Source organism: Ictidomys tridecemlineatus, chromosome 3 (assembly GCF_052094955.1).
Source record: "Ictidomys tridecemlineatus isolate mIctTri1 chromosome 3, mIctTri1.hap1, whole genome shotgun sequence".
Taxonomy (NCBI): domain Eukaryota; kingdom Metazoa; phylum Chordata; class Mammalia; order Rodentia; family Sciuridae; genus Ictidomys; species Ictidomys tridecemlineatus.
In genome coordinates, this window is record NC_135479.1 from 117,321,692 (window position 1) to 117,344,976 (window position 23,285).

The 23,285-nt window shown below is 37.3% G+C and overlaps 1 protein-coding gene across 1 annotated transcript in view; it reads right to left on the reverse strand.

Annotated features, from left to right (window-relative positions):
* Nceh1 (neutral cholesterol ester hydrolase 1) overlaps positions 1-12,509 on the reverse strand; it is a 66,015-nt gene extending 53,506 nt beyond the window's left edge. Inside the window, exon 1 of the mRNA XM_078043649.1 lies at positions 12,129-12,509. Coding sequence (XP_077899775.1) covers positions 12,129-12,266 — 138 coding nt within the window. The 5' untranslated portion in view covers positions 12,267-12,509. The remainder of the gene's footprint in view (positions 1-12,128) is intronic.
* Between the last annotated feature and the right edge of the window lie 10,776 nt (positions 12,510-23,285).

The following is a 23,285-nucleotide window of genomic DNA, read 5'->3' on the forward strand; positions in this document are numbered from 1 at the left end:
GGGTCTCACTAAGTCGGCCAGGCTGGTTGTGAACTTGTGATCCTCCTGCCTCTAGCCTCCCAGGTAGCTGGAATTACAGGGGTATGCTACCACACTGGCCTAAAACTCCAACTGTTTTAAAAGCAGCTAAAAAGTCTATGATTTGGGGGGGGGAAGCTATTACAGAGACAGGAAACAGATGTTAATTTTTTAGAATAATTAAAAATCACTACCAAATGGTGTCCTTCTACAGACATAACCAAAAACAATGTTTATCTTTTCATCCCAGACATAGCTTCTCTTAATTGAATAATTCAGAATTACACAATATTAATTGGCTATGCAAAGAACAGTTATTAAGCTTTTAACCTTTGGTCCATAGCAGCATCTGTGGCTACTAAGACCCAAATCTGGCACATGGAATATTCTGTAAAAATCTGCCCCTCTGACCTTCATCAAATTATAGAATGTTTATTTAAATGTTTCAATCATAACTACAGAACTAATAGAATTCAATGCAAAATGGGGTAAGTTAACATTCATCTGAGCCAGATGTGGTGGCACACATCTGTAATCACAATGACAATGTGGGAGGCTGAGGCAGAAGGATTGCAAGTTCAAGGCCAGCCTCAGCAACTTAGTAAAACCCTAACCAGCTAGCAAGACCCTGTCTCAAAATAAAAATAAAAAGGGCTAGGGAATGTAGCTCAGTGAAAATGTAGCTCAAAGAAATGATAAATGTTTGAGATGATAACCCAAATAACCTGACTGTTCATACAATATATAGATAGTATTGAAACATTACACCCTACCTTATAAATATGTGCAATTATTATCTGTCAATCAAAAATAATTTTAAAAGAATCCAATTGTAAAATATGTGTCCACAAAGATGAACCAACCAACATCAATTTAATTACTTGAGGAAAGGGAATTTCCGTACTTTATGTGCTTTGCTATCTAGTATGTAATATCAGTAACCCCCATCTCAGGTTTTAACCAGAACATATAAAATACATTTTGACTATTTATAGTCAGAAACAACAGCTTAATATCAACATTGCTTCAGCTTGGGTAGACATCTTGAACTCATCTGAGCAAAATGGGGTGTAGGTTGAGACACTGAATACGAAAGCCACAAATGCCTGGGAGAATGTGTTGGGGCTGACAGTTTCCTTACAGTTCAAAAACTTGCTCAACTAGTCCCATAACTAGTAGGTGCTAAAGATTGGATTTAAACCTAGTAGACATAGCCAATAGCAGACCATGTTAAGATCTACACCTGTATAGAAAGCCACAAACCTGAGAGCAGTAGGAAAGTGGAAAAAGTGTAACAAAAACCATGCACTACTATTGTAGGATACTATGGACAACTGCCAAACTCAGATCTGGACTAAATTAATTCTCATGCTCCAGATGCTGGTCCAGGTATTTTATACATTAACTGATGTTTGATGAGGATGTCAGGGATAATGACAATGATGGGGACAACAGAGCTTTATACACATAATCTCATGAAATCTTCACTATAACTTTTTAGGTTAAGTATTATGTATGCATTTACTAGATCAGGAAACAAACTATAGTTAAATACTCTATTCAAGGTCATACTGATATGGCTAATATGGCTCAACGTCAGGATTTAAACAGTTTTTGATACCAAAGTCCATGCTTTAAATCACTATGAAAATGGTCTTCAAAATTTGGTAATATTCATGTCTCATGATGTGCGTAGGGCAGACTTATGAAACTTTATTTACTGGCCAAACATCATATTCTACCATGGGTATAAATAAATGTTCTAATAAATGTTCTTTAAACATCTAAGGGAGAAATCCCAACTTGGAATTGGTGGAAAGAAAATCTTAAAAGTCATAAATTTGTATTGTGAATTTAACAGACATTAAAATAAAAATTCAAGTTTTAGTGCTATGCATTTCCCAAGACAAACAAAATAAAATGATGTTGGTAGGAAAAAAAATTGGTAATATGTTATCAGTTTCATGAAATATTTTATGAAACAAGAGAACTATAGTCAATTAAACTTGGGGACTAAGTTTATACATGTTTAGTTTTTTATTTGTTTTGTTCTGTAAATTGAACGTAAGAGTCCTTTACTACTGAGCTACATCCCCAGCCCCAGCCCTGTTTATTTTTTATTTTGAGATGGCATCTCCCTAAGTTTCTGCAGCTGGCTTCAAAATTGAGATCTTCCCGTCTCAGCCTCCTGAGTTGCTGGGATTACAGGTATGCACCTCTGCAAATTTCAAAACATAGCCAGGCATAGCGATGCATGCCTGTAATCCCAGCAACTTGGGAGGCTGAGACAGGAAGATCATAAGTTCAAGGCCAGCCTAGGCAACTTAGGAAGACTCTGTTTGAAAATAAAACAGAAAAAAAGACTGGGAATGTAGTTTGAGGGTAAAGTGCTCCTGGGTTTAATCACAAGTACCTAAAAAAAAAAAAAAGATTCAAAACTCACATTAAATAGAATTCTAGAATGCTTTATCATTAAGAAAGAAAACCTCATTAACTGTTTAACTCAGCATTGCCAAATTTTATTTAACCAAGGAACCCTTTGTAATGTGTAATATACATCATTAAAACAAATAAGAAGGAGGCCATTAGCCTGAGGTTGTCCCTGTAACCAGAGCTCCCAGGCAAACCAAAATCCACAAGTCAATATAAACAGTAAAATGAAACTTATTTAACCAATCAGAAACCACCAACTAAACTAAAGAACTTTTCACAGGATCATACCCAAATAAGGCAAATGTCTAGCTGTAGCCAAATAAGTTTTCTATTTTGCTTCCATGTTCGGCCTCCAAAACCTCCTGGCTCACAAGCAGAGTGGAGCTCTCTGAACCTCTTCTGGTTCTGAGTGCTGCCTGATTTATCAATTGTCCCTTGCACTCCATTAAATTTACTTTGTCTAAAGTTTTTCTCTTAATAATATTAATATCCTCCGGCACTAAAATCTGTAAATATAAAAGAAGCTCCTTCCTGTATGATGCATTCTTAGTGTGGACTACACAAGAAGTACAGAAGAGGGTGGAATAGAGAAGTGAGGTGGGGACAAGGAAGGCTGGACAGGCATGGCTAGGGAGCCCAGCGGATCTCATCCATGCCCAGCCTCACTAAGCAGCCATGTGTCTGTGAATAAGTTACTTAACTTTCTTGGGCCTCTATTTCCTTTCTTTTAAATAAAGAACATTACTAATTTTACAGTGTCAATTATCATTCAGTGTTTATGATTCAGTAAATAGATCCATTATTATACAGAAACCTTTGGACAAAGACCCTAATTTAGAATAGATATACATATAAGAAATAGTGAACTAAATATCTTGCACTTTAGAAAAGTGGACTTGCCATTCATGGTGGCCCACACCTGTTATTCCAGTGACTTGAGAGGCTAAGGCAGAAGGATTAAGTTTGAGGCAGGCCTCAGCAACTTAGTGAGACCCTCAGCAATTTAACAAGACCCTGAAAGAAAGAAAGAAAAAAGGAATAAGGATGTAGCTCAGTGATAAAACATCCCTGGATTCAATCCCCAGTACCAAAAACAAGAGGGAGGGAGGGAGGGAGGCGGGGGGGGCGGTGGGGAGAGAGAGAGAGACTTCAAATTCTTCAAAGAAAAAGTAGTTTAAATCTAATATTTATGGGATAGGAAGCTTAGAAGAGAACCTCTCAATTTCTCATGGAGTAATCATCAGTTATCTATTCTAGCAGAAAAGATATAGAATGATACCAAATAAATGTGGGAATTTGCCAATCATCATTTAAGGAGATGACTTGTAATCATAAGTAATATTTAGCCAGAAACAAGTAGATAATTCCTTACAAAGACAAGCATAAATCTGTAAAATGTCATGAGGAAGTTAAAAACTCAGAAATCAGCTAGGCTTGCAAAAAAGAAAAGAAGTTTCAAAGAATAACAAAAACCACTTTGGGCTCTATTCAGAGTCAGAAGCGTGCAGAGGCCCTATGTCTGTCTGTTGGGGCAGATGGAGTAATACAAAGACTGAAAGAAAGCAGAACCATGAAATGTCTATGTTGGTTCTAGTTTTTCTATCTTGATCGTCAAACAAACAAAATTAAAAACAGTAAAAGGGAAATTATATCTACCAAGATGAGAAAGCTGATGATTTGGTGGGGACTCTGCACATTAAGAAATGTCAACATTAAGTAAAGAAATGGGAAAGGGCCATAAGAGAAAAAGGAGACGCTAACTGAGTGGATAGAGAGAAATGAAGGCTGATTGGGACTGCTGGAGGTGGGGAAGTTTCCAAAAAGAGAAGATATTTGAGTTGATGTTGAAAGATGTAGGGATGTTGACCAAAGTGTGAATGTGAGAGGGCATGCAAGTTGGAGGGACAAGAGGAAAGATGTCCCATGCCAGTCTGTTCAGTCTTCAGGGACACAGAGTGGTGCCAGCTACGACACTTAGTACTTTTATTCTGTAGTATTCTATAGGGGACAAAAAACTGGGGGAGTGGTGGAGTGGAGACTGGAGGATTGAGTCAGATGGGAGCACCTAGGATAGGGCTCATTCTGCAACTCAGCTTTATTAGGCCAAAAGTTTACAAATCATCCAGATTTACCTGGGAATAATTCTGGTTTAAGACCTTTGTCCTGGCATGATTATTATTAGTAGTTCCTGTCACCCTCAAAAAATGTCCTAGTTTGGACAATAAATAAACTTTACATATAACTTTGGGACTATCTATCTGTGCTTAGTAGCAAAGATAATAAGTATGGAGAGGTGAGCTGTCCAAACAGGAACACTGCAAATATATTAATTTGACCCACAAGATATTGATGTTTAAATGTGTTATAGAGGCAACAAATTGAAAACATTTTCTGTAACTATTACGATTTATCAAGTTGGATAAAGCTTGTGATCCCAGTGAGTTAAGAGACTGAGGCAGAAAGATCTCAAGGTTGAGGCCAGCCTAAGCAGCTTAGCAAGACCCTCAGCAACTTAGTGAGACCCTGTCTCAAAATTAAAAATAAAATGGTGGGGATATAGCTCTATGATACAGCATCCCTGGAATCCTTCCCCAGTACCAAAAATAAAACAAAACACTTTTATCTGAGAACCATTTGTATAATTCCCCTTGATTTCAGTATCCCTTGGTATACCAAAGAAATTTAATCCTTTAACCATGCAAACTCAAAAAATGTCAGAATATAACCTTTCACTGCCCTGGTGAAAAGTTATAATGACCATTCCCACTGCATGGCCCAGCAGTGAGAATACCATGAGACTAGGAGCCCAGAAACTTCAATTCCAGTCCCTGCTTCACAGTATAACTAATCATGTAATCTTGAGGATGTCATTTACCTTTTCTGTGTTTCAAGTTTTCTCAGCAGACAAATGAAAATAACAGTGCCAACCAGTAGTTTATTATAAGAAATTAACCCCATTAAATACCAAGTTTTCAACTTTATAAATATTTCAATGAAATTGACATAAGTATATAAATTAGGTTGGAAATCATAATCTAGAGCTTATTTATATTATATTAATTTATTATTATATTGTTATATAATTATATTACATATCATTTATTACATACGATACCCTATATTTAAGTTTTGTAGGTGTTCCACAACTGGGATAATGTGGCAAAATGGGTTAAATGAAGTGATATAAGTAAAATTCTCCATAAACCCAAGAGTGCTATATAAATGTAAGGTGAAATAAAAGATTTTGTTCTTTAAGGCCTCAGAAATTTAATTCCAGCAACTCAAGAGGCTGCGACAGAGGATTGCAAATCTGAGGCAAGCTTGGGCAACTTAGTAAGACCCTGTCATTAACAAACAAAAAAAGGACTATGGGTGTAGCTCAGTGCTGGAGCTCTTGCCTAACATGTGCTAGGCTGTGGATTTAATCCCCAGTGCAGGGACAGTGAGGTGGGGATGGACACAGTAAGCATGATGGATTTCGGTATTCAGAGTTCTATCTGTAGAAATGCTTAAAAAAAAAAAAGCAACTATAAATTAGGCATTGTCTTTCAAACCTGGTAGCTAAGTCAATCTGACCTTAATGTTTTCTAAGTGCTGTCTGCACAGAAAACTTAGATCTCTCACTTTTAGAACTAATACTGATTAAATATTGCCCCTGAAGTTAGTCTTCAAGCCTTTCTTCTGCCATGTCTTTAAAGACAATCCTGGGACAGTGGGGATTGGGGTGTGGGAACGTGGGGATCTCATGACTCCTACAGTAGAGAAAAGGAACCAAGGGGAAGGAGGAGGGAGAGGAAAGGGGAAATACTGGGGAATGATATTGACCAAATTATATTATTATACCATGTGCCTGTCTGAATATGTACCAATGAATTCTACCATTATGTATAATTGCAATGCACCAATCAAAAATATTGAGTAAAAAGAATGTGAGGCAGTTGCTTCAAAGGAACTTAAACCGCACATAAAGTCTGTAATTCCTAAATAATTGTTCACATGTAGTCACTAATTTTAAAAATAAATGAAAACAATTCTTTGAAATCATCTAAAAGTGTGGTTAGTGAAATCTCCAGTGTACATGAAGAAATACACACCATTGTAGGTCTGGAAGGCAATAGGCAAAACTTATTATTTACTAAGGTTTGAAAATTAAATTTGCCTGACATTAGTAGAAATTCCAGTTCAAAACTGTTATGAAAAATGTTAGCATATTACAATTCCATAGGGTTTCCAGCTTATCTGTGATCATTTAAATCACACCCACATAGCCCCAAATCACATCACCTCCAGGCAATTCAGGTGAGGTCATATTAAAGCTCAACAAGTTTGGAGGCATTACACAGAATGAAATACTTTACTGGACTAGTCTAAAATCATTATCATCCATAAGAAACAGGTGAATATCGGAAGAAATGCCAGTTTCAACAACCTTTCTTTTACATTATGTCATTGAAAAGGTTCATAGTATAAGAACTAATAACTCCTCAGGTGCAGTGGTGCACCCTTGTAATTCCAGTTACTGTGGGGGCTGGGACAGGAGGTCAGCCTCAGCACCTTAGCAAGACCCTGTCTTAAAATAAAAAGATAAAAAGGGCTGGGGATGTAAGTCAGTGATAAAGTGCATGCTTAAAATTCAAGTGGTCCTGGATTCAATTCCCAGCACCATAAAATAAATAAATAGATAGATAGACTTTTAAAAAAATAGAAAAACAGGTAGTTACGAGATAGATGATCAAGGTTCCTGATCTGAATTCCCTTGAAATATCATTATTACCGTGGGTCACCCTCTTTCTTACCTTCTGAACTATACAAGGCCTCTCTCTCCCACAAGCTTTTGTAACTGTACCTCTTATATGATGTCTATTAGCTCCGAGCTTTTTTTTTTTTTTTTCTTTTTATGTGATGCTGATGGTGGAACCCAGGGCCTTCCAAAGGCTAGATAAGTGCTCTACTTGGGGCTACATCCCCAGACTTTTTTACTTTTTATTTTTAGATAGAGTCTCACTAAGTTGCCCAGGCTGGCTTCGAACTTGCCATCCTCCTATCTCAGCCTCCCAAGTCACTGAGATTACAGGTGTGCACCATCATGCTAACACTGTAGGTTTTCAATCTGTGCTAAGTCTAAGTGACTTTGCATGAGACTATAATAACTATATCAAAATAGCTTTTTTTTAAAAAAATCTGATTTTCTTCATAAAGCAATTCTAAGAAATATATATCACACTGATATGCATATACACACAATTCCACTTTAGAAAAAGGAAACATACCCCTAGACCAAAAAAAGGTTTAAAAAATTTTTATTATATCTTCATTGTGAAAAAAATACATAAATGTACTTTTTGATATGTAAATAGTGTATGTGCAATATTATAGCCTTTCCTGCTTAATATACAATACAAATCTTCTCAAGTCATTAAACATTATTTTACAACATAAGTTTTTCAATTGCATAGTGTTCCCAAATATGAATACACCATATTCACCATAATTTAATCTTGGTTTTTTGTTGGGGGGGCAGTGTTGGGAATCAAACACAGGGCCTCACACATGCTAGGCAAGTGCTCTACTACCTCTGAGGTCCGTGCCATATCCCCTCCTTCATTGTTTTAAATTTTTTATTCCCTTAAATGATGCTGAAAAATATATGTATTAAATGCTTCTCCATATTTCTTATAAATGGCAGGGCTCTAAAAAGGACTAGTTAAACAAAGTTTTTAATCTTGTAAAAGTTTCCAAGTTTACAACTACAGATTGCTTATGCCAGGTATGAGCTTCAACCCCAGCCCAATTTTGCCAATATCCATCATGATTTACAACCAATTCTATCCAGAGGAATAAAATTCAGTCAAAGAACCAACATACTTCTGGTGAGTATTGCCAAACTGTCCTCAGCGAAAGTAGTCCTGATGTACATTTTCTCCAGCAGTTTACACATCTCAGTCCCTTCATCTGCATTTCTTCACTTGCATAGCATTTTGAAATCAGCATTCATAACTTCCCTACCCTCTCTCCTTTCTCTCTTCTAGTTTCCTGTTGCCCCATATTATCTAAACTGCTCCACTGCCCTTCCCAGACCTGTTTTCACTTGTGTTTTTCCACTGCTCAGGCGTTATAATGGCTCTTTTATAACACTGAAATTAGCCTAGTTAGTATTTTATCCCGGTAGACTCTTAGTATCAACCAACTAATCTGATAAACTAATCCATGCTAGTGTAAAAGGGGTCATTCCCAGCTACACACATGCAATGTAACTTGAACAGATTAAAGAAAATGTATTATCTATCACAGAAATAAATTTATTTTATAAAGCAGTGTCTTTCAAGGTTTTCTGCAATTTAAATCACCTGGAGGAAGTTCTAAAAACACTTGTTAAAAATCCTTATCTTCCAGAGATTCCAAATAAATTTGGCATAGGCTATGACCTGGGCATCAGGATTTTTTAATGGTTTCTAGGGTATTCCAATGTAGCATCTGTATTTGAGATGAATTAAGAGATAAATCCTAAGTAGCTATTTATTTATTTATGATACTGGGGATTGAACCCAGGAGCTCTTGACCACTGAACTACATCTCTAGCTCTTTAAAGTTTTTATTGTCCCTAAGTAACTTCTTAGGAAATATTGGAGGACTTCAAGGAACAACAGTGCAATGAACATATCTCAATAATGTGGCTCACTGTACAAAATAAAAGTGATAAGAAGTGGTAGTAAAGGGTAAAGCACTTGAAAAAGAATAAAGCAATATCTTGACTCTTGATGCCAGCTAGGCAGGTGCTGCTGTGTCAGGAAGTAGGCCAAACTTAATCTTCTAAATGGCTTCCATTACTTTTACAATGGAGCCAACCAATGAAAACTAAAATTATTTGAATAACACAGTTTATGCCATGCAATTCAGTGGTAGCTCTCTAGGTTTCAAGGATATAAATGGCTTCCAATTTACATTTATTTTATTGCTTCAACAAAATTAGGTAACCTGATAGATTTTCCCCACAATTCATAGTGGATCCTTGGAGACAACTCTTGGAATTACACATACCAGGCATTTAAGTACAGTACTGGGGTGGGAAACAATGGCTGCCACTGGGGAGGCTGAGACAGGACAATCAAAAGTTCAAGTCTAGCCTCTTCAACTTAGCAAGATCTTGTCTCAAAATTAAAAAATAAATAAATAAAAAGGGCTGGGGATATAACTCAGGGGTAGAGCTGGGTTCCATCCCAGTACCACAAAATAAACAAATGCACACACTTATACATTCCTGGGCTATGCATGTAGCTCAATGGTACAGCACTTGCCTAGGATACACAGGCTCCGGGTTGATTCATATTTTAAGGGAAAACTCAGGAAAATGGCTTTATTGAGTAAGATATGCTTTCATTTGTTCTGAATAATCTTACGTATACTTCACAATGCAGAAGAGAAATGACAAGAGTCACTTTTCAGCCAATCTACTCCAATCCAGGGTCACAGTGTAAGGTGAAGATTCTTGTCACCTCATCTATTGATAGGCCCTGGCATTACAATCTTTCCATTTCCAAACACTAGCTGAGGGCACACTGGGGAGAACCCTATACAGCCTCACTCTTGATGGTTTGGTCACCTAGGTAGGGAAGATAGTTCTTTCTACCAACCCTGTTTTCCCCACATTACTTATAATAAGGGAGATTTTCTCAGTGACCTGAAAATTAAGAATATTGTCTGTAGACAACAGGTTTCTTTTTTCATATTTTCCTTATTTATATATTTATTTTTGGTACCAGGGATGAACCCAGGGGAGCTTAACCACGGAGCCACATCTCCAGCCTTTTCTTATATTTTGGGACAGGGTCTTGCTGAGTTGCTTAGGGCCTCACTAAGGTGCTGAGGCCAGCATTAAACTTGCAATCCTCCTGAGTCCGAAGGCATGGGCCACCATGTATTTTCAGCATGTGTTTTCCTTATTTCTATTGTAGATGTCCATTTAACCTACGCAGGTAAACACCATTGTTCTCCAGAATCTTTGAAGGGTGTTACTTTCAAATTACATAATCTCATAAGGGAAGAGAGGGATTGCTGGGCTTCCTACATGAAGACTGATTTTTTGGTTTTGATTGATATCAGTGCTAGAGAATAGAATGGTCATTGTTTTGTCATGTCAAACTTTAATAAGCAGTTGGAAAAGAAGGAAGTCTATAGCTTCATAGACTTTTCCTAATGGACAAAAGAAGACTTGGAGGTGAAGAATGTGGCTGGACTGGGGAAAAGCAAATCTGTACTAGAAATGTACTACAATGCCCTAGAAAGGGGACTTTTTAACAGCACAAAGCCACACAGCCTATGTAATTCTACACATAGTGGCTACAAAAAGGAAATGTAAACCCTCTAGGAAAATCACATTTTTAAAAAACCTCTTTGTCTAGTTGTCATTTCTGGAAAAAAAAAAAGGACTTTACAAAAATAACCTGAGATTAATGTTCAAGGTTGGAGGAGGGAGATCATTTGATTTTGAAGGAGGGTTAAGAGTTTAGATAAGACATATAGCCTGGTGACCCAAGCCTGTAATCCCAGAGACTAGGGAGGTTAAGACAGAAGGTTAAAAAGTTTGAGGCCAGTCTTGGCAACTTAGAGACTCAGTCTCAAATAAATAAATAAATAATAGAAGCTGGGGTATAATTCAGTGGTGAAGTGCCCCTGCGTTAAATGGCCAGTACCACCACCACCAAAAAAATACAAATAAAAAGAGTTGAGTTTAGTTTAAATAAGGAAGGCTGCTCCGAAATACTGCCCAATCATAGGGCTTAGGCTTGGCTGCAGACTGTAGTTCTGACTGTAAAAACAATGCCTCTTCCCATGGAATAAACCAGTTCCCTTTCCCTATCTGGTGTGGATAGAGGGGGCACACACCCACAATGTAATGGCGAGAAATGTTACCCTTCCAGGTTAAGGCAGAGTATCCTGGCTCAGGCAAAGATAATCTCCTTGACAGCCAAGGTCATAAAATAAATGCTGTGGGACAAGCACGAAACACAAGGACTGCCACTGTCTCTGCCACCTTTTCAGCCAGCCGGGCCTTCTGGCCTCCTTTCTTGGCCTGAGCTGCGAAGTGCCATGGATGAAATGGGAGATCCGTGTGGTTCCTCAAGTACTATCGGAACTGGAGCCCTGCCCGCTGTCCCCGGGAATGGAGCGCCAAGGCCAAGGGGACATTGGGACATTGGGATGACTGTCCTTGCCCGGTTCTGCTTTTAAGGTGGCTATATTCCTTGGAATTACAGCCTGTTTTCCCCGAACCTCCCTACAACATTTAACTCGTACTCTGCCTGCCGGCTCCTATAGGAGAACGAAAACGAGGGAGCAGCGGTTTAGAAAATGCTGAAGAATTTGGCTTTTGACATTGCAAACCAAAAAGAGGGCGATAATTAGAGCAGACGCGAAGTTAAACAACTGTCAAATTCTGTTCAAGAACTTAACCTCTTCCATCACACACGCAGACCAGGCGACACAGATCGAGCCCTCTGCTAGGAGAAGGAGGCGAAGGCGATGCTCTGAAAATGTCCAGCTGGGCCACCTTAAAAAAGCGATCGCCTCACTGCGTTAGCAAAATGTGTTCTCGTGGAACACGAACGAGAAATTTTGCTTCCCCATCATATATTTGTTTAAGAGGAAGGAGAGAGAAGCAGCGCCCAGCTGCGCCTCACCACTTGCTGTGCGCCCCGGAAAGTCGCGTCCAGCAGCATCAGCTTCCAGGGATCCGACACGGAGCTGGGCAGCGGGATGTAGACGTAATAGGCGGCCAGGGCCACCAGGGCGGTGAGCAGGACACAGGACGACTTCATCCTCCCCCGGCTCCGCTCGCCAGTGGGTTGACAAGGAGGAGAGGGCGATACCACCTAGAGACCTCCAGCAAGTTTCTGCCAACGGCAGCTGTTCATTCACGTGTTTCTTATAACCCCAGGAGCCAATCACGGACGGCGTCGGGAGGAAGTCGGAGCTCTGACGTGCCCCCCTCTTCGGTGTCCTTGCAAAGTGTTGCAGACGCTCCAGGTTTGAGGAAGCTCCGGCGGCGCTGCTCTGGACGTAACACAGCGGACTCTGGAGGACACTGCTTTGTATTGCATGCCTGTGACGATCGGCCTCCTGAACGTTCTCAAATGGTTGAAAACCGAATACTTTGAGTGTGATTGGCCTCTGTCCAAGCACGTGAGTCATTCTGACTCAAAATGGGGATACAACTGAGGAAGATAATAAAAAATTTCTCTCTAATCGCGCGAGGTGTCACATGCTTGCAAACCCAGCAGCTCAGGAGGCTGTTAGGAGGGTGGCAATTTCAAGGCCAGCCTCAGCAATTTACGAAGCCCTAAGCAAGTTAACGAGGCCGTCTTTCAAAATAAAATAAACGAATAAAAAGGGCTGCAGATATAACAGGCAGGATGTAAGACAGTGGTAAAGTGCTCCTGGGTTCAATCCCCAGTACAAAAAAAAAAAAAAAAATCCTCTCTAGACCCTCGTAGGGAATGAAAGTTCTAATTGATAAGCGATGAAAAGAAACTAATAAATTCCTATAGCTTAATGACTCACCAGCATTGCATCTATCACCTAAGTCTTGGTTTAGAAATCCTATTCTCCAGTGGTGGCTCTTTGCCACAGCTTCTTGGAAAGAAGGCTGTTTCCAAAGCTGGGGCAGGCAAATTACAAGACAAGGCTGTTGCACTAGAAGAAATTTTGTTAAGAAATAAAAATGATGGGGACTGGTCAGAAAGTCACAGGTGGAAGTTTGAAGGGTCTCCTCATCTCTAAACTATAATAATTTTAGGATCAAAATAAATTATCACAATGATTATAAACCACTGAATAAGATAATCTAAGAGTATATACTAATATAAATGAGTAAATACATGGGGATTTCCTTAAAATAGAATGTCAATTATTAACCACAGAAAATCATAAATGAATGCTAAAACTAGCAGATGAAAGTTTGACACAATAAAAAAAAAAGAAAGTTTGACAAAAAATTTTCTTTTCTCATCAAAATCTCTCTCCATAAATTAGTAATTACAAAGGGGAAAGTAATGACTTTATAATGGAGAAACCTGGTGGATAGCACCTGAAACAATTCTTCCAGTGGGTCAGTGGTACCAAGAGAAGCACTGGAATCTGCCTTTCCTGGGGTTGAGGGCAGGGCAGAGGAGTGTGGAATGGAAGAGAGAAAACTTCACTAGCAGAATTACAACCAGAAATCAAGATGGAAAACATTTAGAACTGTTTCAAGGAAGTGGTAGGAGAGCAACTCCAAACCTATTAACCAAGGCCTTAAAACACCTAGCATATATACTTATTCATTTTAACTTACCAATTTAAATTTAATTTAATTAATAGAAGTGAAATAACCATAAATGTGGGAGTGATGATGAGATTATTAGGAGAAAGTTGGTTTTTCTGTTCAAAGTCAGAGGTAAACATTTGTAAGAAGGACATTCTTCAAAAGTGTTTCAAGCATAAATTTGAGATAGTTGTTTTCTTTTTTAAAATTGTAGTTACTGGCTAAGCACATAACTTTAGTCAAATAGGTTGTGTATGTTTGTAGGTGAGCATGTGTGCATGAATTCAGAAGCTAATTTTTGTGTGTGATTAGAAATAATCCCAAAAGTCAGGTGCAGTGGCACATGCCTATAATCTTAGCTACTCAGAAGGCTGAGGCAGAAGGATTGTGCCTTCAAATGGACAATTTAACCCAGGCTAAATCTCAAAATAAAATAAAGAGGGCTGAGGAATGTAGCTCTGGCAGAGTGCTTGCCCTGCATGTTCAAGGCCCTGGGTTCAATCCCCCATACCACCAAAAATCCTAGAGACATAACTTTACTTGTTTTGTGATAATTTGGAAAATAATTAAATGTTTTACCTTGTAGACTTTAATATTTTTCCTGGATTTGACTACATTCCTAAAATCATAGATTTTAGAGCTAATGAAAAAACTAAACCAAAAACCAAAACCCACACCTGACTCAGCCTTTCATCTTCAACCTGTAATAACAAACTCAGTGTTATGGATGAGTCTCATAAGGACCAGCGCAGCTGTTCATATCCTCTTGTTTGGAAGTGATGGAACCAATATTTCTTTCTTCTGCCTCCCAGAAAAGGGTAACTTCCCAGAAGCAGTAGATTAAGAGATACAAACTAAGAAAGAACAAAAAACTGCAATAATTCTTGGTGGCTTCTCTGCAGATCTGAGTTTTTAAAAATTAGACCAGTTAAGATAAATAAACACAGTTTTCCTTTGTCATTTCAGTCATTTGACAAATACACTTGGCCTTCACTGGGCAATAAAGGAGTTGGAAGATAGCAATGCCATAAGATCTGTTCTTTTTAATTTTTACATTTGGGGTTGGGATGTACTATAAGGAAAGTACAGAGGGCAAACAAAAAACAAATAATAATAGTGAAATTATACTGAGTATTTACTCTGAGTCAAATTCTGGGGTAAGACTTTTGAATGTATTATCATCAAATTCTGGGGTAAGACTTTGAATGTATTATCATTCGGTTTTCATAATAAATTTGTAAAATACTATTATTCTGAAACCAGAGGCATTGAAAGGTGAAGTACTTTGCCATTTAACAGGGTTAAATAGTCTGAATATTCTGGTGCAGTAGGAAATAACTGGAGACTCTGAAGCAGGGAAATAAGGTGATCTGACCTAAATTTGACAAGGTGTGCTCCAGCTGCTCAGTGGAGGACAGAAGGTCTAACAGGTATTTTGTGGAGAAGCCCAGATAAGAGATTATGGTGGCCCAGAGTGGCAGCTTAGCAATGGAATGCAGGTAAAGCAACGAATTTAGGATAGAGTTATAGGAGATAGGACACACTTACATAGATTCTGCCAGATGCAGTGGTACAATCCCAGCCACTTGGGAGGTTGAGGCAGCGGCTTCACAAGTTCAAGGCCAGCCTCGACAATTTAACAGGAACCTGTCTTAAAAGATTCATAAGTTTGTAAAAAAAAAAAAAGCTATAAAAATAAGTATATAAAATTTATAAACATCTTTAAAGAGTTTTTTATTTACTCAGAATTACATTCAGCAACATTTTTAGCAATGTGGTTTAAATGCAATGTTAACATTTGATTCAGATCTAAGTCAGTACATGATATGTTCAAAGAAAATTAGTTCGTAAATTATTGCATTTATGGTGTGTTTAATTTGCATGACATCCTCTGCTAATTATGGTTTGAAGCTCATCTTGTCAATCATGACAGTATTACACTCACTAAAGGCAAAAAATCTTTGCTTGGGTTCAAAGAACAAAAGTGGATTTTTCTTTTTCTTACAATCAGTGTCTTACATCATCACCCAAAAGATTCATAAGTTTGTAAAAACATTCAGCATGGACTAAGCCATAAAAGATCCAGGAAAACAGAAGTGTTTCTCCTTGATGTAGAATATCTCACTGCCTCCTCTTCCATCAAACACACATGCTCTGGGGGCTGGGGTTATGGTTCCGTGGTAGAACACTTGTCTAACATGTGTGATGCACTAGGTTTAATGCTCAGCACCACATAAAAATAAATAAACAAAATAAAGGCATTGTGTTCATCTACAACTTAAAAAAAAATAAAACCATGACCTGGTAACACTGAGAGTACTCATCTCACAGTTTCAATGACCTTGCCTTTAGTAATTGCATTAAGTTATTAAAGGCAAGATTCTGGAACCACCAGAACAAAGTACCACAAACTTAGTCACTTAAGGGAACAGAATTGATCCCCTCACTGTTCTGGAGGCTAGAAATCTAAAATTAAAATGTTGGCAGCCTCTAGGGCTGGACCCTTTCTTGCCTCATCCTAGATTCTATGGTTGCTGGCAATCTTAGCACTTCTTGGCTTGAAAACATTCCCAGTCTCTGGCACTATCTTAACATAGCTCTATTCCCTGTGTGCCAGCCTTTGTGTCTCTTCTCCCTTTCTTATGAAGATATTGATCGTACTGGATTTGCTATACTCCTCTAGTATAAACTTATCTTAAGTAACTATATCCAAAATTACCATATTTCTGTGTGTGTGTGTGTGTGTGTGTGTGTGTGTGTGTGTGTGTGTGTGTGTTGGGGACTGAACCCAAGGTCTCATGTATGCTAGGCAAGCATTCTAACACTGAACTACATTCCTGATCCCTCAGGTCTTTATTTTTATTTTTTAAACTTTCTTTCTTTTCTTTTCTTTTCTTTTCTTTTCTTTTTTTTTTTTTTTTTTTGCAGTACTGGTGATTGAACCCAGAGCTTTGTGCATGCTAGGCAAATGCTTTATCACTGAACTACATCCTGAGCCTTCCTCAGGTCTTTTCTTAATTGAATTACTAATGGAACTAGAATTGATGATTTACCATCAGAATTCATTTCACTAATTGAGCTGGAATATTGTAAATTAGTGGTAAAGTAATCCAAATATGATTTTTCAGGAATAAATCATTTATATTGAAAAGATAAGCTTTATAGTAATTTATTAAAATATCCAACAGCCTAAATTCTTGGGTCAATCACTCGGGATGACATTTAAATTTTGGTGATTAGATGTGTTGTAAATAAATCAAGTGAGTTATTTATTCATTTTAGTTTTGGCTTTTCTTTTTTCTTACTTTTCAAATGTTTGTCTTAAAAAAAAAAAAAGCATTGATTAGCTCTGTTGAGCATTTACCTTTCTTACATCCCTAGTATATTGCCAGAATGCTGTTCTGTTTACAAATTTGAATCAAAAGTTGAATTTATTACCTACTCCAGTGCCTTTCCTAAGCCCTATATTCAGGCCCCAATTCGGTTCTAAGTACAGAGCTGATATTCAATAAATATATATAGCTGATAAAGTCTAATATTTAGATTTGAAAGGTTGAGCATGGAAAAAGAGATAATTTTCTCTCCTCCACAGCTAACTGTAACAGGTAAAGAATTGTAAAGAAAAATGAAATATGGCATTTGCAGGAAAATGGATGGAACTAGCGACCATCGTGGTAAGTGAAATAAGTCAGACTCAGAAGGTTAAGGGTTGCATGTTTTCTCTCATATATGGAAGCTAGAAATGACAAAAAGAAAACAAAGATGGTGTAGGTCTCCTAAAAATCAAAGGGAGAGCTGAAGAGGAAAGGGACCCAGAGGGGGAAAGCAGGAGGGAGGGGGAAATGATGGGGAATGATATTGGCCAAATTATAGTGTGTGCATGTATGAATATGAAACAACAAATCCCATCAATATGTACAATTAAAATGTGGAAAATAAAATAGAAATATTGCACATAATAATTCAAATTACCTATTCGCTAGTTCAAATCTACATTTTCTGTATGTTAAATAATCTGAAGCTTTTGGAGTATACCCTCTAATAGAGGTCACTTTGAGATACCTAAGTTCATTTTTATTTTCACTCCTTAAATGTACCAGCAGAAAAGGCAAGAAAAAATGTATAAAATTTTCTTTTTTCACATATAAATATATTTCATTAAGGGAAGTGTTTTACAGTCTATTCAACAAGTTATAATCCCAAGGCTCTTGGGAAGTGCGTTAACTATTTCAGCATTTATCAGCACTGTTTTAGGATTTTTTTTTCCCTCTAAGGTTTACAATGTAGGTCTGATAAGTTGCTGCTCTAGTAAGAACTTTGATACCTATTTAAACATTTAAAGTTTCTGTTATTTGAGGTATTAATATCAAGATCCATTGATATTTAAAAATAAGTTCCTTCCTTCCTTCCTTCCTTCCTTCCTTCCTTCCTTCCTTCCTTCCTTCCTTCCTTCCTTCTTTCCTTCCTTTCCTGGAAATTGAACCCAGGGATTCTTTACCACTGAGTTACATCCTCAGCCCTTTATATTTTTATTTTGAGACACGGTCGCTCAAAGTTGCCCAGGCTGACCTTGAACTTGGGATCTTCCTGCCTCAGGCTCCGAAATGCTGAAATTACAGGTGTGCACCACACAATTTCTTTTAATGAGCAGGAAATACAGCTAGAAAACAGAGAGGGGAAAAATGTTTAGCCTTATCAAGAGTCAAGAAATAAAATAAAACTTCACGATCCTATTTTCTCTTAAAAAATATGATATCTATGAAATAGACCCACAAATGGGAAAGTAACCAAATAGACAGTACTTGTTTTAGTAGGCTTTTTTGCAATTGTGACCAAAAGATCTGACAAGAACAATTTTAATCTGTGTGGGTTTTTTTGTTTTGTTTTTGTTTGTTTGTTGGTAGTGCTGGGGTTTGAACCCAGAGCTTAATGCATGCAAGGCTGACAAAGAACAATTTTAAAAGAGAAAAAGTTTATTTAGGGTTTGTGGTTTCAGGGGCCTTGGTCCCTAGACGGCCAACTCCATCTCTCTGTGCCAGAGGTAAGGCAGAACATCAGAGCAGAAGGGCATGATGGAGAAAAACACTTCAGAACCTAACAATCAGAAAGCAGAGAGACATCTCTGCAGACCAGCAACAAAATATAAGCCCCAAAGGCACTCCCCCAGTGACCTACCTCCAGCAGTCACACCCTACTTGTCTACAGTTACCACCCAGTTAATCCCTATCATTGGATTAATGCACTAATTAGGTTAAAGCTCTCATAACCCAATAATTTCACCTCTAAACTTTCTTGCATTGTCTCATACAAGAGTTTTTGGAAGACACCTAATATCTAATCCAAAATAGTACCCAGTTTTCTTTTATAAGTGATAATGTGTCTATATGTAGAATATGTGTTCTTTAATAAAGATTAGTTTTTTCATTTTTTAACTCAGACTTTGCACATGCTAAGCATGCACTCACTCTACTATTGAGCTTCCATCCCAGCTTGCTTAGCATTCTTTTGTTTATTTAGTATGTTTTTTTTAAATGTGGTGTGGGGGATTGAATCCAGTGCCTCATGCATGCTAGGCAAGCACTCTTATTACTGAGTCACAACCCCAGCCCTTGCTTAGCATTCTTGATCCTTTGTTACCTCATCTATAAAATAATAATGTGGTCCTAGGGTCTCCAAGAGTCTTTCTTATTGCTACAATCCCTGATATTCTGGAGGCTGAAGTAGGAGGATAACAAGTTCAAAGCCAACCTGGGTAATTTAGTAAGGCACTGCCTCAAAATTAAAAGGACAGGGATACATAGCTCAGTGGTAGAACACTCCTGGGCTCAATTCCAGTACTGTCAAAACAAAACAAAAATGACTTGCTGAATGTGCACACACACGTAATCCCAGTTACTTTGAAGACTGAGGCAGGAGGATTACAAATTTGAGACCACCCTCAGAAATTTAGGGAGACCCTGTCTCAATATAAAATAATGATAATAAAATAAAGTAAGGGCTAGCTCAATAGTAAAGTGCCACCCCTGGATTTAATTCCCAGCACCATACACACACATGCAAATGCTCCTTAAGGCTCTAAGAATGTACTTTTACAAGAAAAATACAAGGGCTACCATCAAAAAGTAATTATTTTGTGGGAGAAGAATGATTAAAATATAGTAGTAGCCAAATAAGAGATCATAGAAAATCACAGAAATGTATATTTGGCAAAATATGGTATCATTGCAAAGAAGGATGGAGTAGGATTAGACCCCATGGTCTGAAACTACTTATGAGCCCTAAAGTATTTTTCTTTTCTTAAATAAAATGAATCATAGGGGCTGGGGATGTGGCTCAAGCAGTAGCGTGCTCGCCTGGCATGTGTGCGGCCCGGGTTCGATCCTCAGCACCACATACAAACAAAGATGTTGTGTCCGCCAAATACTAAAAAATAAATATTAAAATTCTCTCTCTCTCTCTCCCTCTCTCTCCCTCTCTCTTTAAAAAATAAAAAAAAATAAAATAAAATGAATCATTCAGCTTTTGCAATACTCATGACTAACTCATCCAAATTACCCTATAAATCAAGACTTATTTTATGAATAGAATTACAAGATTAATTCTGTAATCTTGTGGTAAAAATCTCAGCATTCAGTTAGTGAAGTTGTACTCTTTGTTCTCTTGCTAATGAAGTAAGAAGAGACTAACTTCACAGATTAGTTTGAGTTTACTCACTGAGTTTTCAGAATTGTATATGACAGCTTATTTCTATTAAGTTGTGATCTCATTGATTCAGATATTTTAGATTTTAGATTATTTACTTAGATATTTAGATTTTAGATTATCTACTTCACACTAATTACATGTCACTACAAGTTTTCTTTATGTTTTCTGCTTACTTCTTCCTATTTGTTATGATAAAGCTGTTCTCTTTTTCCAGCTTTTAATCATGTGTCCTTTTCTTCTCAAAGCTTAAGTTGAGTTTATAAGTGCCAACCTTTCAATTCTTGAACCAAATTTTGTTTGGGGGATTCCTGGCTGTGCCTCACTCCCATAATCTCAGTGGCTCAGGAGGCTGAGGCAGGAGGATTGAAAGTTCAAGTTCAGTCTCAGCAATTTAGTGAGGTCCTAAGCAATTTAGAGAGACTTTGTTTCAAAATAAAAATAAAAAGGGCTGGGGGTGTGGCTAAGTCCCCCCACCCCCAACCAGGGGTTCAATCCCTGGTACCAAAAAAGAAGCAAAAGAGGAGGAGAAGGAGGAAGAGGAGGAAGGGGGGCGGAAATTAACAAAATAGTTGTAATTTCTTTTCTTCTTATGATATTGGGGATTAAGCCCACTATAAGCTCTTTTATTTTTTAAGCCAGAGTCTGGATAAATTTCTCAGACTAGCCTTGAACCAGTGATCCTCCTGCCACAACTTCCAGAGTCTCAGGGATTACAGGCATATGCCACTGTGTCCAGCTATAATTTCTTTTCTTTTTACTTCTTTTTGTTTATTTGTTTTTTTGGTACTGCAGGTTGAACCCATGGGCACTTGACCACTGAGCTACATCCCTAGCTTTTTTTTTTTTTCAATCTTGAGTTAGGGTCTTGCTAAATTGCTTAGGGCCTTGCTAATTGCTGAGGCTAGCTTCAAAATTGCCATCCTCCTGCCTCAGTGTCCTGAGTCACTAGGATTACAGGCATGCCACCACCAAGTTAGACTTTAATTTCTTTTTATAAAACAAAAGTATTTCTTTTAAGCTTTCTCACTATTTAGGGAAAATGAAGAATTTCTCTACTCTTTCTTCACAAACCAAAAATAATATTTTTAAATCCCTGCTTTCTTTCTAGATTTGCAATACCTCTAACACAGAAATTCAGTTATAATAATGGAAGCATTTTTTTATGTCATACACTGTTTTTAGGAAAGGAATTGGTTCAGAAAAATATTCTGATTGCCCCAGACATCACACTAATAAGATTTAAAAGTAAGGTAAGGATTTGTATTGAAATATCTTTCTTGGAAATACTGGGATGCGTATCATATTAAACTTACAAGATAATGATTAGAACATATTTTATTTTTTAGAGGGCAGTTACTCTGATATAAATATAAAAATCATTATAATTTTCTAGTGGATAAGTTATTATATTACCTTCATCCTCAAGGGCTATGACTTTTGCCTAGTCTCATTCATATACTTATTTATTTAAGCAATGCTTACTGAGATTTTTATTAGTATGTTAGATTCTGGGATGAAAGAGAAGTAACAGTGTGGTAAGAGAGACACAAATTAGTGATAAAAAGTAGTATATCTTCATTTAATATTAAATTTTCAAATACATAAGGTTAATTCTTCTATGCCTATTTTAATTTTTAAACAAAAGATTGTTGGATATGTATTGATGGCTACTAGCCATTTGTATTCAAAGAATACTTATTCACTAAAAAATTTATACCAAATATTATACCAAATATTTTACACATATGTTCGCTTAGATGTGATGACTAAAGTTGTAAATATTTAAAATACTCAATTCTGGCTGTGTGAGATGCATACCTGTCATCCCAGATATTTAGGAGGTTAAGGCAAGAGAATCCCAAATTTGAGACCAGCCTAGAAAAATTTATAAGCCCTTGTCTTAAACTAAAAAATAAGAAGGGGGAGGGATGTAGCTTAGTGGTAGACAGCCTTCCAGAATGTGTGAGGCCCTGGGTTCAATCCTTAGTACAACAGCAACAAAATTCCATTTATAGTCACCCTTGTTTTTAAGAAATTTTAATTGACATGGAAAAATTGTATATATTTATAAAATACAGTATAATATTTTGGTACATGTATACAATGTGAAATGATCAAATTAGGCTTATTAACATACTCAACACTTAAAACATTATAATTTCTTTGTGTTGGGAACATTCAAAATGATCTCTACTAGCCATTTTGAACTATATAATAAATTATTGTGAACTATAGTCACTCAACTATGATATAGAGTACTAGAACACATTTCTGTAACTTGATTTTTTTAAAAATTTTCTTAGTTGTCAATGGGCCTTTATTTAACTTATTTATTTATATGCAGTGCTGAGGATCAAACCCAGGACCTCGCAAATGTCAGGCACGCTCTCTACCACTGAGCCACAACTCCAGCCCCTCAGACTCTGTTTTGTACACAATAACCAAACTCTGTTACCCTCCTCCTTCCGAATCTCTACTAACCACTTTTCTAATTTCTACTTCTTTTCTAATCTTACTTCTGAAAGATTAACTTGTTTAGCTTCTACATAGGAGCGGGAACTTGTGGTATTTGTCTTTCTGTGACTGGTTTCTCTTAATATCATGTTCTCCAGGCTCATCCATGTTGCCACAAATGGCAGGACTTAATTCTTTTTTAAGGACTGATAATACTCCATTCTGAATATATTCCACATTTTCTGCGCTCATTCATCCATGATCAGTGCATATCTAAGTTGATTCTATAACTTGGCTTTTATGAATAGTGCTTCAATCAACATTTGAGTACAGATATCTCTATAGATATGATTTCCTTTCCTTTTATTCACCAGTT